The 13,517-nt window shown below is 41.4% G+C and overlaps 2 protein-coding genes across 2 annotated transcripts; both read left to right on the forward strand.

Annotated features, from left to right (window-relative positions):
- Positions 1-152: 152 nt before the first annotated feature.
- On the forward strand, positions 153-7,117 carry lgmn (legumain). Its single transcript, XM_029138862.3, has 14 exons — positions 153-307; positions 591-752; positions 951-1,048; positions 2,500-2,581; positions 2,702-2,784; positions 2,903-2,978; positions 3,259-3,321; positions 3,437-3,503; positions 4,053-4,171; positions 4,982-5,071; positions 5,179-5,388; positions 5,472-5,642; positions 6,004-6,071; positions 6,626-7,117. The coding sequence occupies exons 2-14, from the start codon at positions 612-614 to the stop codon at positions 6,669-6,671; spliced, it is 1,314 nt and encodes a 437-aa protein (XP_028994695.1). The 5' UTR covers positions 153-307; positions 591-611; the 3' UTR covers positions 6,672-7,117.
- A 1,169-nt stretch (positions 7,118-8,286) lies between these two features.
- Positions 8,287-12,974, forward strand: chp1 (calcineurin-like EF-hand protein 1). The gene is made up of 7 exons (XM_029138876.3): positions 8,287-8,685; positions 9,209-9,281; positions 9,853-9,933; positions 10,489-10,616; positions 10,745-10,806; positions 11,497-11,619; positions 11,848-12,974. The coding sequence occupies exons 1-7, from the start codon at positions 8,619-8,621 to the stop codon at positions 11,899-11,901; spliced, it is 588 nt and encodes a 195-aa protein (XP_028994709.1). The 5' UTR covers positions 8,287-8,618; the 3' UTR covers positions 11,902-12,974.
- The last annotated feature ends 543 nt before the right edge of the window (positions 12,975-13,517 follow it).

Raw genomic sequence — 13,517 nt, forward strand, 5'->3', positions numbered from 1 at the left:
AGTAAACCCCGCGGATATAAGCGTCGTGTGTTTAATTACGCACAGATTAATTTCCCAGAAACCACAATCCACTGGAAATGTGACCGAGCTCGTTTTCGCTCTAGCTCTGACTGGCCGTTTCATGTTGACGCTCTTCACGCATGTGACTGCTGGGCAGTAAGCCCCGCCCCCGTCGCCCCCCGATTGGCTGCTGGTGGAGAATTCCCATTGGGGTCTATCCCGACGTCACAGATAAATGTCCCGCTGGCTCCTGCTGTTGATGTAGTCGCGTCACTGCTTTCCGCTCTGAGCAACACAGAAAGAAAAGGTAAACAGCTTTATATATGTTTGTTTTTGTCTGTTTTTCTTATACTTTTTATTTACTTAAGGAATTAAAAATACCTTGTCACTTGTGCTGCTTTTTAATGGATTTGTTAGCTTGTGCGCTACCGCCTTGCTAGCTAGAAAATGGATCGGGCTACAGTTGTTTATCATGTGACGGTCCTGGCAGTCACTTGACATGTGGCTATTATGCCGCACTGTGCTGCGATTACGGCCCAGCCAGTAAACCTCGCATCATTCGTGCGCTCCTCTCCCTCGCATCCCCGCAGGGCTCCCACGGCGACAGAAACATGCACCCCGCGGTCCTCGTCGCCCTGCTCGGCCTGAGCCTCGGGCTGGCGGCTGCGTTCCCCTCACAAGAGCCAGACGGTGGCAAACACTGGGTGGTGCTCGTAGCGGGCTCCAACGGCTGGTACAACTACAGGCACCAGGTCAGGGTGTAAGCAGCTCCTTCAATGTCACTAACAAGCGCAAACTTTATCAGCCTTGTTTTCACTCCCTCGTGTCCGATAAGACCTGCTTTAGCCTCCGATAAGCCATTTCCCTTTGATTTCTCCAGGCTCCCGAAGTGGCCGGTGACTCATTGTGATAATGTGCCGCTGACCTCTTCCTGTTACTCTCCCTGTCAGGCCGATGTTTGCCATGCCTACCAGATTGTCCACAGGAACGGCATCCCAGACGAGCAGATTGTCGTCATGATGTATGATGACTTGGCGCAGAATTCTCAGTGAGTCGGCATTTTTTGGTTCTGTGTGGCTGACTGTCCAGATGCAGTGACAACTTAGTTCCCCTAAAAAACCTCATGTTGTAAATGTTCTTTTAGTTTGTTCCCCCTTTATACACAAGTAGTACACAGTGAAATTAATGTTTGTCTGAACAAGATTGAAAAAAATACATGTAAACTGCAATGTTATGGCTTCAACTTATATCTAGACATAGCTTTATTGTTGCAGTGTTGCTTTGTCTGAAATTCAGTTGAGTATTAAGAATATGATACTTTTCTGATTTGGGGATGTGAAACTGTGTGGAATACTTCTCCTTGAAATATAACTATAACTCTATAAATGTAACGCTATCCTAACATAGTTGTTAGATTGGTTCATATTTAAAAATACACAAATCTGCCGAGCCACAGTATAATCAGGTGTTGACGTGTTGGCTGCCATTGTTCCATGTCAGCCCTGTGCCGCCCTTTTGTCTGAGCAGGTAAAAAGGTTGGATTACAGAGACCTGATTCTTGTGAATCTATTTCCTTGTTCCTGTGGTGCTTTGTGTTTTCGACTGAGTTGTGTTACTGACACGGCGAGGGGAAAGCGGGGCAGGACTGAAAGCAGATCCATCAGTTTCAGTCAGTCCGGTTCACTCACGCACAGCGAGACACAAGTAGGAGCAGTTAATGACCGAGCTGAGCTGGATAGATTTACTCACATCTGCTTTTACCCTCTACTGTTCTATTAGTGTGTGAATCATGAGGTTGGCATAAACACAACAAAACCTGTTCTAAGCATAAAACATGTGGCATGTGTGAATCAAGGCTCACATTAAGATAAGAGACAATAGAAGAGAGCGCATTGGAAACTCCGCATGTGGGCATTTTCTCAATACACACTTGTCTTGACCAGTTGCTACAGACAGTGAACTGGATCACAGCTTAAAAATTTCCCTTCAGCACTGCACAGCTTTATGGCACTCAAAGTCAAGTCCTGTTTGTGGATCAGGGTTGAAGTTGGCCTTATTTAAGCTGCTGCTGGGTTTAACTTTTGCATATTGTTTCCGTATTTCATTAATGTAGATCATGTATGAAGTGAGATTATGCAACTGTCATAATTTTATGCCTGTGTCGTGCTCCTGTAAGGCTGACATCATGACCCAGATCTGTTTGATTGGTGGTTAATACGTAATCATTATTATAATGTAGTAAAGATAAGACTTGTTTCAGATTTGTCTCAAAGGCTGCACGTGATGACTGATTGTGATATTGGAGGCTTTTTTTTTATTAACTGGACTGATGTGTTGTAAAACCATGTGAGGGAGTGAAGTCTCGTGTACATTAGCAGACTACCGCTGTGCTGTGTTGTTGGGTGGGTGAGTCATTCCATCTGTGGCCCTGTCATCCTGTCAGTGTGTTTTGTCAGCCATTTACACTTCCCTCTGTAAATTGGAATCATTTGTTTCCAGAAACCCCACCCCTGGAGTAGTGATCAACAGACCAAATGGCACAGATGTGTACAAGGGGGTACCTAAGGACTACATTGGGGAGGTGAGTTTTCCACCTTAAATATTTGCAATTTGCTGCTCTCTGACTCGATGCTAGCTGTACTGTACATCCGTACACAGTTTGTCAGAAGATGCTTCATGGTTATTGATCTTTTATCTGCAGGATGTGACCCCAGAAAACTTCCTGGCAGTGCTTAAGGGAGATGCCTCAAAAGTCAAAGGAGGCTCTGGAAAAGTGCTGAAAAGGCAAGTGTAGAAAGGAAACTGGGGAAGCTGTGGTGACACTGACACCACCTGCCTCAACAATACTATGCTGTTGTTCAGCATTTTAACTCCTCTGACCTTCTTGTCACTGTCTGGGCAGCGGTCCCAAAGATCATGTGTTTGTGTACTTCACTGATCACGGGGCACCTGGTATTCTGGCCTTTCCTGATTCTGAGGTAGGCATTTTTCAGTCTCCTGTTTATTTAATCATCACACTCAGCAATATTTTGCATGCAGCTGACTGCTGAGCATAATAAGGAAGTAGACATTAATAAGCCTATAATTACCATACAGTGGTCAGAGGGTTGGGCTGTAAAGGTGGTCACTGTAAAATGTTAAGTATGATTCTTGCCTACTGTCTGCATTTTAGCATCATCATGAGCCAACTTCTATTAACTACAATGCATATGAAAGATCAAAACGTAACAAACCTGTTTACTCTCTCTCTCTGCATAGCTCAATGTAAAAGATCTCCAAAACACCATTAAATACATGCATGACAACAAGAAATACAAAAAGGTACGCAGCAACGTGTGGTGTGTTCATTTTTTGTGATATGTGGATCAGTGATAAAGTCCAGTCAGGTGACAGCAAAAGTTTTTTCCCCTCTGCTTCCTCGTGCATTCATTAACAGATGGTGCTCTACATTGAGGCATGTGAGTCTGGGTCAATGATGACCGACCTGCCTAAAAACATTAACGGTACGTTGAACTTTACTTTGTCAGCATTGAAGATCAATATATATCCAACAACATGACCTTTTCATGTTCTCTTTTTATGGTTTAACTTCACTGCCAACTTAAGTGCCTGGAGAGCGGAGGAATAAGTTGTTCAAGCTCACGTGGTTTCTTTAAAAAGCCCAAGAGCTTAGTTCCCACTTCTTCTACATCCTATGTCATGTCTACACTCGACTGAAGCTGGTGCTGTGGTTTGCGGACTTCAAATTCAGCTCCCGCTTAAGCAATGCCAAAAACGCAGAGTTCAGCATTGTGGCTTGCAGTAATTTGCGAAGCATGTCAGTCTCGATGAGTCACTCGTGTCATGTGCTCAGCCTCATGTGATGCATGTAATGGCATCTTGACATTCATCAGCTTTTTTGTCGTTATTATGTCGTACATGTAATATTACACCCAGTAAATGTGGTACCTCCAGTATAAACCCAAAGTTATCTAACTGACTCTTAGAAAACAGTTCAGTGAACAGAGTCACTTTTTTTTTCATTAATGTGAGAATGTCTCTGCATTTTCCAGTGTACGCCACCACAGCCGCCAACGCCGAGGAGTCCTCTTACGCCTGCTACTACGACGAGCGGAGGGAGACGTATTTGGGCGACTGGTACAGTGTGAACTGGATGGAGGACTCTGATGTGGTGGGTAATCTTTCAGCCTTGATTAAGTGAGGAAAACATTGACTGGAGAGTCAATCAAAATTCTACCAGCATCCCTCAGGCATCATAGTCTCCTTGAGGAGCTCTATTATCTAGTAAATCATGCAGCAACTTGATGGGTCACATTAAACAGGTTTTGCTTTTTGGTGACATGAAATGTGTAGAGAATAAGACTCGTACTATTTATACATTCCGCACACCTAATGTGGACTAAGGAAGGAAATCGTGCAGGCTGCATAGATGAAGCAGTCAGATTGTAAACAGTATGAGGAACTTGGTAGTATTTTCTTGTCTTACTGCTTAAAATCTAGTTTAACTGCTTTCAGTAGCTTCTCACCAACCAGTATAAGTTTTCCCCTCTTCCTTCTCAAATGTTTGTTTTGCTCATTTGAAAACCAATCCTACAACATTCAACCATCAAATCAAAACTATTACATATCATCACAACTCGCATCTCAGTCTTTCTTCAAAGTTCTTAGAGTCTCACATCAGAAGAAGCCACATCTCCACCTGTTGAGTGTGTTTTTGCATCTTTTAGGACATGCAGTTACGTTTTCTTCAAAAATCCATCCACACTGTTTCTTAGACTAAATGTAGAACATTTGTGTTTATTTGCCGTTGGAAACACCTGGTCTCAAACCTTCAGAAACTGCTGCTGTTACTACTTCCTTTTTCTGCCATTTCAGTTTGCAGTTGTCTGTTAGTCAACAATAATTACAGCTTGTTCTGGCATATGTTTACACACATTTTATTTTGACCTACTGTAATGGATGTCCAACATTGTGATTCCAGGAGGACCTGACAACAGAAACTCTGCTGAAGCAGTTTCGCATTGTAAAGAGTCGCACAAACACCAGCCACGTCCAGCAGTTTGGCAACCAGGTGAGAGGATCACAACTGGACAGTTAATGATGCAGGCTTTGTTTTGTTGTCTGCTGCTGCTCTGGCCAACAACCTGTTTGAGAACTGTTACTAATCTTTCTGTACAGACACTGGCGCACATGAAGGTGGTCCAGTTTCAGGGTAATCACAAAGCAGGCAGCCCACCTGTTTCCCCAATAACTCTGCAGCCAGTTACTAATCTGGATCTGACTCCAAGTCCTGACGTTCCTCTGGCCATCCTCAAGAGGAAGCTGATGGCCTCCAATGATATTGGGCGTGCAAGAGGGCTGCTGATGGAGATCAGCACCCACCTCAAGGTAAAGTGAGAAAGCCCTCTGCTGCCTCAGCACAAATAGCTTCCATAATAATATACTGATATAGTGAGTGCGTGTGTTTTCAGGTCAGGGAGTTGCTGGCTGACAATATGCGCAAAGTGGTCACGATTGTGACCAATGACAAGCGCAAGACTGAGCAGGTCCTCAATGAAAGAGCTGCCTTGTCCCAGCATCAGTGCTACAAAGCTGCAGTGCAACACTACAAACACAACTGCTTCAACTGGAACAAACCTGAGGTACAGTAGAGCTGCACAGAGGAATCCTTCTGCTTATTTCAGATGGCCTGAGGGATTACTGTAATAGTTGATTGATGTGGCGTGTACTGAGTCTCGCATGAGAGTATATTTTTTCTTCAAATGGGGAAATCCACTGACCAGAAATCTGTTTCAACAATATCTCTTTCAAATTGTTTGTTTTACGTCAGCAAGAATTTCCACAGGTGCTTTCATGGAACTCTAGGGGTTTATTCAGGAAGTATCCCCTTCCTCTGGAAGTGTGTGACATTTTGAGTGCTGCAAACACCAACAGGAGAAAATAATCTGGTCATTGATGTAAGCGGATGACATGTCAAACACGTGATGTTGTCTTGTGTTTCAGTATGAATACGCTCTGAGGCATCTATACGCTCTGGTGAATCTGTGCGAGAGAGGGTACCCTGCTGCCAGGTACACCCACTTCCCATTTAATAAACCACAAGTTTCGTTTAAAGTCCATTTGAAATATGTCATTAAGCTGCCTGCCACCTCATTAGAGTCTATTAACCCACTGCTGGAAATCATCACCCTCTCATTGTGAGATGTAGCGATTGTTTTTTTTGTTTTTTTATTATTTTGGGCTTAGAAGTCAGAACATATCAAGAGACTGGCTAACGTATTAGTCTGCTTGGTTTACTGACAGATAGTGATAATTAATGTGCAGAATATGATGAGCTGTCATAGTTGAAATCAATGGTTTCTCAGCAGTAGACCAATCCCTCCTGTCAGCATCACTTCCAGTAGAGAGCACGTATTACCACTCCACTCTAGAAAAGACGTGTTGCCTAACTAGTTATTTTGATGTGTTTTAATAATTTATCAACAAAAAAACATCTAACAAGTCATCGCTCCACTGGATGTTTATTATTCTACAGCTACTGCTTATTCAAGAGAACATCCTCTGGGGCTTTAGGAGCTTGTTCTACTTTTTTGCCACTAATGTGTCTTGTTGTTGTTCTCTGCAGCATCCTGATGGCCATGGACAATGTGTGTAAGATACAAGGGGTTTAAGTGACTCCATTAAAGGCTCAGACGAATCTGTTTCGTGTGAAGGACAGAGCTTCTCATTGCACTGCTTAGGAATCAGTCTACTATCCAGTTGATGTTAGTGTTTTATTGAAACACTACAGTGTACGTCTAAATCTATGAACTTTTGTGATTTTTACTGAGAAATTGTAAATTTGTTTTATAATGTGTTGCACTATCATGGGTGGGTTTTTTGAAAAATGTTTTATTGCCTCTGATTTTAAGGACTTTTAGGAGTGAATGAATAGAAATTTGTTTTGCTCTTCAGCTTTATTTGTGGTAAAAGGCCTGACATGAATAGATGAATAATGTTTCATTAGCATGTAAGGGGAAAAACCACTAAACAATGAATGTTTATTTGACCTCAAGAGACTTTGTTGTAGCAAAGGGATCTTAGAATAAAATCTGACAACCAAAGCTACTAGAAATGACTTTTGTTTCATTGGTTTGTATTAAGTTTTATACCAGCATCATTGTTCTACTGCAGCCGATTTACCATTGAGGAAAATCTGACCTGGCCTGATTGAGCAACATTGGCTTGCAAGTGATTTTGTATTATGTAACAGTGCGCCTACATTTCTTTTACACATGCAGACAAAGAATAGAGGATGTTACTGGTTTTGCTGGTATTGAGGCATAAAAATATTAAATGATTTTAAGTTTGACCGGATGATGGTGTCAGAAAACTTTCAGAGCATCGGCAACGTCTCATATCTCTGAGAGTTATGGGTATTTATGCAGCAAAACACCTGCAGATCTAAAAGGACCCCTAGCTGTACTTTGTTCATACATAATCATCTCGTCGTGTAATAGACGCTCCAGTGACTGTTGAGTGTTTACATTTTATAAATTAAGAGCGACATCTGGCGACTTTTTATTTTAAAGCAGAACACAGTGTTATATGTTACACTTGGTACATTATGCATGCACAGCATATAGTAAAGGCGTTCTTTTAATATACTTTAATGTAAAATTATACTTATCTAATATACTATTGGTATAGTAAATTAAGGATCTACACAGCTGGATTGCAATTACCGTAATAGATCATCAAGCCTTGTAAAAAAAAATAGCACATGTTTTTATCCTGAAGATTAATTTCATAAGACACAACACTGCGTCTTAAGAATTTAGACTGATACAAAATCCAAGCAAAACAACTGACCACAGTAGCTGACAGCTGATTAACAGCTGATCGGAGAAGCGCGGTCATCAGAACCACGCGTTGCCTAAAACTGACTTCCTCGGTTCTCCTGTCCCTTACAGTCTTTATTGTACAGATCCACGTGTACTTAGAGAAGTCACACTAAGATGCAAGTGAGGATGTCAATAAAAAAAACCTAAAACGCGTCCTTGAATGAGCTGTTACAAATGACCATGATGACTGAATAGTCCCCATCTCCGCAGGCAGCTATTTTTAGAATAATTTAAAACAGATAAAAACCTTTTTAAATTGATATTTACTATGGTTTTATGAATAGTAAATATTGTTAATAACTAAGCATTGTTACTAGTGATAAATTAAATTATTAAAGACATTGTCGAATTCTAAGCAGGCATATATTCTGCTGCCTAAAACGACCGTGCTGCGGTGAGAAGGACCCGTGTAGCCCTGCCCTCCCGATACACACACTTTATAAACAGGAAGAAACCCGGACACGAAGCCGCCTTGTTAAGTGAGAGTGTGATAGAGCGGAGAAAGGCTTCGGTGCTAAACGGAGCATCCACCAGGCTGCGTCTCCCGAGGACAGAAAAGGGGCGTTTGTGTTTCTGTCAAGCCGATCTCACAGAAATTCGGCCACTAGCTCGCCGTTAGCTTCTACGCTAATTCCAACATCGGCACTAATCGGAGGTTTTTGTCACAGCTGTTGAGGTTGCGCAAGACTACCAGCAAGTCTCTTCGTGATTTATAACCCCCGGTAATATTTCACCATGGGATCCAGAGCGTCCACGTTACTGCGAGAGGAGGAGATCGAAGAGATTAAGAAGGAGACCGGCTGTAAGATGTGCTCCGGATCATACTCTTAAACATTAGTCGCATGTTGAACTTAGACATTAATGTGTGATTCATTGCTGTTACTCAGTCATGTAAAACGGAACATTTCCTCCGTAAATACTCGAAGTCACTCCGTGAAAGGATATTAGTAGTAGTTTTTGATTGACAATCTAGCACCGCTGCTGTATCCACCGTCTCTGTCTTTATTCCTGGGTGAAGTTCATACTCGGGTCCCTAGAAATTAATGTGACCCTATTTAGGAGACAGTCATTTGACGGAAATATGCAACAATGTATAAAGCTAAGACTACTGCACGATTGCATTGTAAGTAGTTTAGGTTGACATAAGGTTCATTCATCCACTGATACTAAAGGATTTTGAATATTTACTTTCATCATCACTCAGGGTAATCATGCAACCTCTGGTTAAGACAGTTTCTGGCAATGAACTTCAGTATTTAGGTGAAAAGTTACTTTGTCTTAAGTGCTTTCTATCAGGGCTCATCTGATTGTCTTTGGTGTCTTAGTCTCCCACAGCCAGATAACACGCCTGTACAGTCGCTTCACCAGCCTTGACAAAGGTGAAAATGGTACCCTCAGGTAAGTAAGAATAACAAAAACATGTCTATGAATATGAACTCACTTGACACCAGACGGATGCTGTGCTCCGTTACTTTGGTTCCACTACAAGCCAGGCAGGAGCTAACCAGCCTTACTAAAAAGTCTTGAGAAAGAGTCATGACAGATCTGTTTCAGGTTGAAAGCTTTGTCATATGCTGAACACACTCGAGCTGTAAGACTATATCTCAAAAATGTCATCAATATGTTCTAATAATAATATGTCTGTCGCTACTGACCTTTTAGATAAAAGTTTAATTAAGTATATGAAAGACCTAGTGTTTACACAAAATATGATCTTGGCTCTGCTTGCTCTGTGGAGTTGGTCACTGCATTCAGTCACGTACAACCTTGTTTAAGTTCAAGGTGACTCTTGGTTTTATCGTTCATCAGTTGCCACAACAGTTGGGCTTTACATAAATTCCAAGTGGCCAGCTTTTGATACTACTGATGGAAATATCTACACTAAGACAGAATGATGAGCTTCTTACTTTATAAGGAAATGAGAAATTGTTGGTATTTTAAAACTGATCATGTTTCTTCACCTTTGCAGCCGAGAGGATTTTCAGAGGATCCCAGAACTGGCCATCAATCCTCTGGGAGACCGGATAATCAATGCCTTCTTTCCCGAGAGGTAAGTTGTGCCTGTTACTGGTCTGCAGCCTCTAGGGAGTTTCATTTCACCCCCACATGAGCAGAGCCAAGCCACACCATCACGCTTCTTAGTTGTGGCTCTTAGGCTGCAGAACTAAGAGTTCTGCCTGCCAGTCGTTCCACTAGACGTTCTGTATATATTTGTCAGTAGTTTGGCTCGTTTTATCAGTGTAGAAGTTGAAAACCAGATGTTTGCAGATGTGTCATTAAAGTCCCAAAAAGTCAAACCTGTAGGCGTCTTAATTTCACCCATGGCCTCTAATGGTTTCAGATGTGTTTTTGTTTGTGTAGTTTCAAATTGCTCGCTTCAAAACTGAATAGAGGGTGGAGTGAGTTCATCTGTCAAATGCTGTAGGGTCAGGAATAGTCTGAGCATTTCTCCTGTTACCCACACAGTTAGTGTTTGTTTTAGAGTGAAACAATAGTCAGCTGTATTTAATAAGAAAAACAGTGTTTACAACTATTATTTTTGTCTGCCAACCCCACGTGGTTACGTTATTGTAAATCACTTTCTTTCCTGTTATCTGATTTCTAGCGAGGACCAGGTGAACTTTCGGGGCTTTATGCGTACGTTGGCTCACTTCAGACCCATAGAGGACAATGAAAAGAACAAGAATCCCACGGCAGGCGAGCCTCTCAACAGCAGGACAAACAAGCTACTGTGTGAGTGCACAGCTTTGTCACGGTGTCCGGGTGGAGCTGGTGACCAGTGTTGTGAAATGTTATACGGTCTTGTAAAGCAGACTTGCCACATCTCTTATGACTTGCATATTCTTTTTTTTTATTTCCAGTCGCTTTTCGTCTGTATGATCTCGACAGAGATGACAAAATCTCCCGGGATGAGTTGCTGCAGGTGAGTGCACGGTTTGTCATGGGTGACTGAGTCACGGTAAAGCTTGAGGAATCAGTGGCTCCACAGAGTAAATAAATACAATCTAGTAGAAATTCTTTGTATATGTTATTACGTTCTGTAAAATCATGCTCCATGCACGGTTGAACGAGGATCAACGCTACAGAGGGAGGGGCCTCTGCATTGACGAGACTTTGCCCTTAAACTGATAATACTGTGATAGTTCATGTTAACAACAGGTTGATAATTCCCAGTATTTTGGCTTCCCCTGTCATTAGCTGTCCCTCGGTTAAGCCATCTTGGTTTCGGTGACATTGTGTGACCTGTAATTAACATAAGCTCTGGGTTAAATGGCTCGGAGAGATCTCTTGTTTTGCACAAAACATTTGTCACCAGGTTCGCACGCTGGAGCCTGCAAGACACTAAACAGGGCAGAGCAGGTTTAATTTTTTCAGTAAATATGTGTTCACTGGTATTTATAATGACATAATTCCTAGAGTATAGGTTTAACTTGGCAGTTAACTGAAAGAACTACAAATTATCCTGTTGAGAGCTAAGTGCATGCTGCAGAACATTAGGTTGCACCATATTGTTTAGTTGAGACGCGATGACTGTTATTTTAATCTTTACCAGCAGCAGTATTCCCTCAGGTATTTATTAACCACAACAGGACTTTTTGTTCATCCTTTACAGGTCTTGCGTATGATGGTGGGTGTAAACATTTCAGATGAGCAGCTTGGCAGCATTGCTGACAGGACTATACAGGAGGCAGACACTAATGGAGATAACTCGATTTCCTTCAATGAATTCATCAAGGCAAGTTTGTAATATTCCAACAGGGCGTTTCACACGGCACAGGATGGTGCTGCCTGTGCAGAGTGAAGCCTTTCTCGTTGTTTTTGTTAGTGGGCCTGTACAAAAATTTGTGGCCCTTTTTAATGCTAACTAACAGTACAATGTCCCATCATGTGCTTGATAACTAATAGGGGAAATCAGATTAAATAACTTCTTTCTAACTTGGTTCTATTTCTATTGTTGCCTCAGGTCTTGGAAAAGGTGGACGTGGAACAGAAAATGAGCATCCGGTTCTTACACTAAGTTTAGTCTTTTTTTTTCTCATTTATTGATTGTGACCTTCAACATATCAGTTGATGTCAGGACACAAACCTCATTCAGCTTGTCAGCAGGCGGCTGTCATCCAAGCTGCGAAATACGCTGTCGAATGAAGCATTGTGTAGATAATGCCATAGATCCTAAGTTACGCTGCTGTCTAAGGGATAATTCACCTGCCTTAAGTTGTATTATGCAATGTCCCTTATGTATATTTCCCAATAATGAAACATTATTTATTAGAAAGCTTTTAGTTAGTATTACACAGGAAAACTGCCACTGTGCTGTAAAACATTTTGCTTTTGCAGTGACTTTTTCCTTCATGCTCTGTGTGTGTGTGTACTTCAATTATGCAAAAGTATAAAACTGATATTGTAGGATATCAAATCAAATGCTGTGGTTTCAGTTCACAACAGTGTTTTTAATGCTAACATGAATTTGTGACTTTTTTTTCTTGGTGGTATAGAAAGTCAAGTTTGACCCCTGACTCAAAGCAGACCAGTCTTGTGTGTTACTGAGCTGTGGCTTTTTTTTTTTTGTAAGAACCAGGGCTCATGATTGTTTTGTTTCGCCCCACCTGGGTTACCACCGCTATATAAAATGGTATCATTAGGATTTAGCTGCCACTGTAGCCTGGTTTTCAAAGGTCTTCCTCCAGCTTTTCGGGTCCATTTTATCTCTACACTTATAATGGGTAACCCATAATAATCTGTGCTGTAGTTTCAATGATCAACCTCCATGTGGCTGAGGCAAAATGTGTTCCTTCATTTGTGCACAGCTCAGTGTGGCAGTTTCTTCCGCATTCACTCAACGATAACCTTTTATTGTGCGTCATACTGGCGTTTGTCAACTGGAGCAGAAAAGTCTGGCCATTTCATCTTCAACATTAGTTTGTTGTTGTTTTTTTAACATTTCAAAAACCCCATTCAACAGAAGTGTGACAAGTACAAATCTACCATTTCATTCTTTATGTGATTGCTAATAAGCTATGATATGTGATGTTGGTCAATGTTACCAAAATGAATTAGGAATTCGATTTAAATAAAATAAGTGCCATGGTTGTTTGTGTAATTTTATGGAAATTGTGGCTTGCTTTTGTTAGATTGTGTTCTGCTTTTAACATATTTCTTATGTACTGCGTCTAGATAAAAATGAGATATTTTGTTCCTTAAGACTGGACATAAACCATTGTCAAATATATTTACTACATGCATTTAGCTACTGCACCTGTCAGTAATCGTGCGTGTGTTTGTATATACACTTGAATGGAAATGTACATAATGCTATATAGGAAAACTAACATAAGCCTTTCTTATGGTTTACTTTAATATAAATGTTTTCTATAATTGAGAAAGATCAAAATATATATATATATTGACCCACTGTGTGTGTATGTATGTGTGTGTGTGTGTGTGTGTGTATATATATATATATATATTTGACGTTTCGCTGAATCTGGGCATTCTACTAACTAGTCGCACCTGCAGGCTGACCGATTGTTAACGGCTAGGACCCGCACTTCCGGGTCCGCCCGTAACGTTGACTGACAGGTCTCCGGATCAATCAGCGTCCTCTTCCGCATGTTCGTAGTACACAGCAAAAAA

This window comes from Betta splendens, chromosome 22 (genome assembly GCF_900634795.4).
Source record: "Betta splendens chromosome 22, fBetSpl5.4, whole genome shotgun sequence".
Classification (NCBI taxonomy): Eukaryota; Metazoa; Chordata; class Actinopteri; order Anabantiformes; family Osphronemidae; genus Betta; species Betta splendens.

Bases quoted from the DNA above. Each gene is read 5' to 3' on its own strand.
- lgmn (XM_029138862.3), top strand. From the start codon at position 612: ATGCACCCCGCGGTCCTCGTCGCCCTGCTCGGCCTGAGCCTCGGGCTG. The intron at 2,582-2,701 runs GTGAGTTTTCCA...TTTTATCTGCAG, and splicing joins CTAAGGACTACATTGGGGAG to GATGTGACCCCAGAAAACTT. The intron at 2,785-2,902 runs GCAAGTGTAGAA...CTGTCTGGGCAG, and splicing joins TCTGGAAAAGTGCTGAAAAG to CGGTCCCAAAGATCATGTGT.
- chp1 (XM_029138876.3), top strand. From the start codon at position 8,619: ATGGGATCCAGAGCGTCCACGTTACTGCGAGAGGAGGAGATCGAAGAG. The intron at 10,617-10,744 runs GTGAGTGCACAG...TTTTATTTCCAG, and splicing joins CAGGACAAACAAGCTACTGT to TCGCTTTTCGTCTGTATGAT. The intron at 11,620-11,847 runs GCAAGTTTGTAA...TTGTTGCCTCAG, and splicing joins CCTTCAATGAATTCATCAAG to GTCTTGGAAAAGGTGGACGT.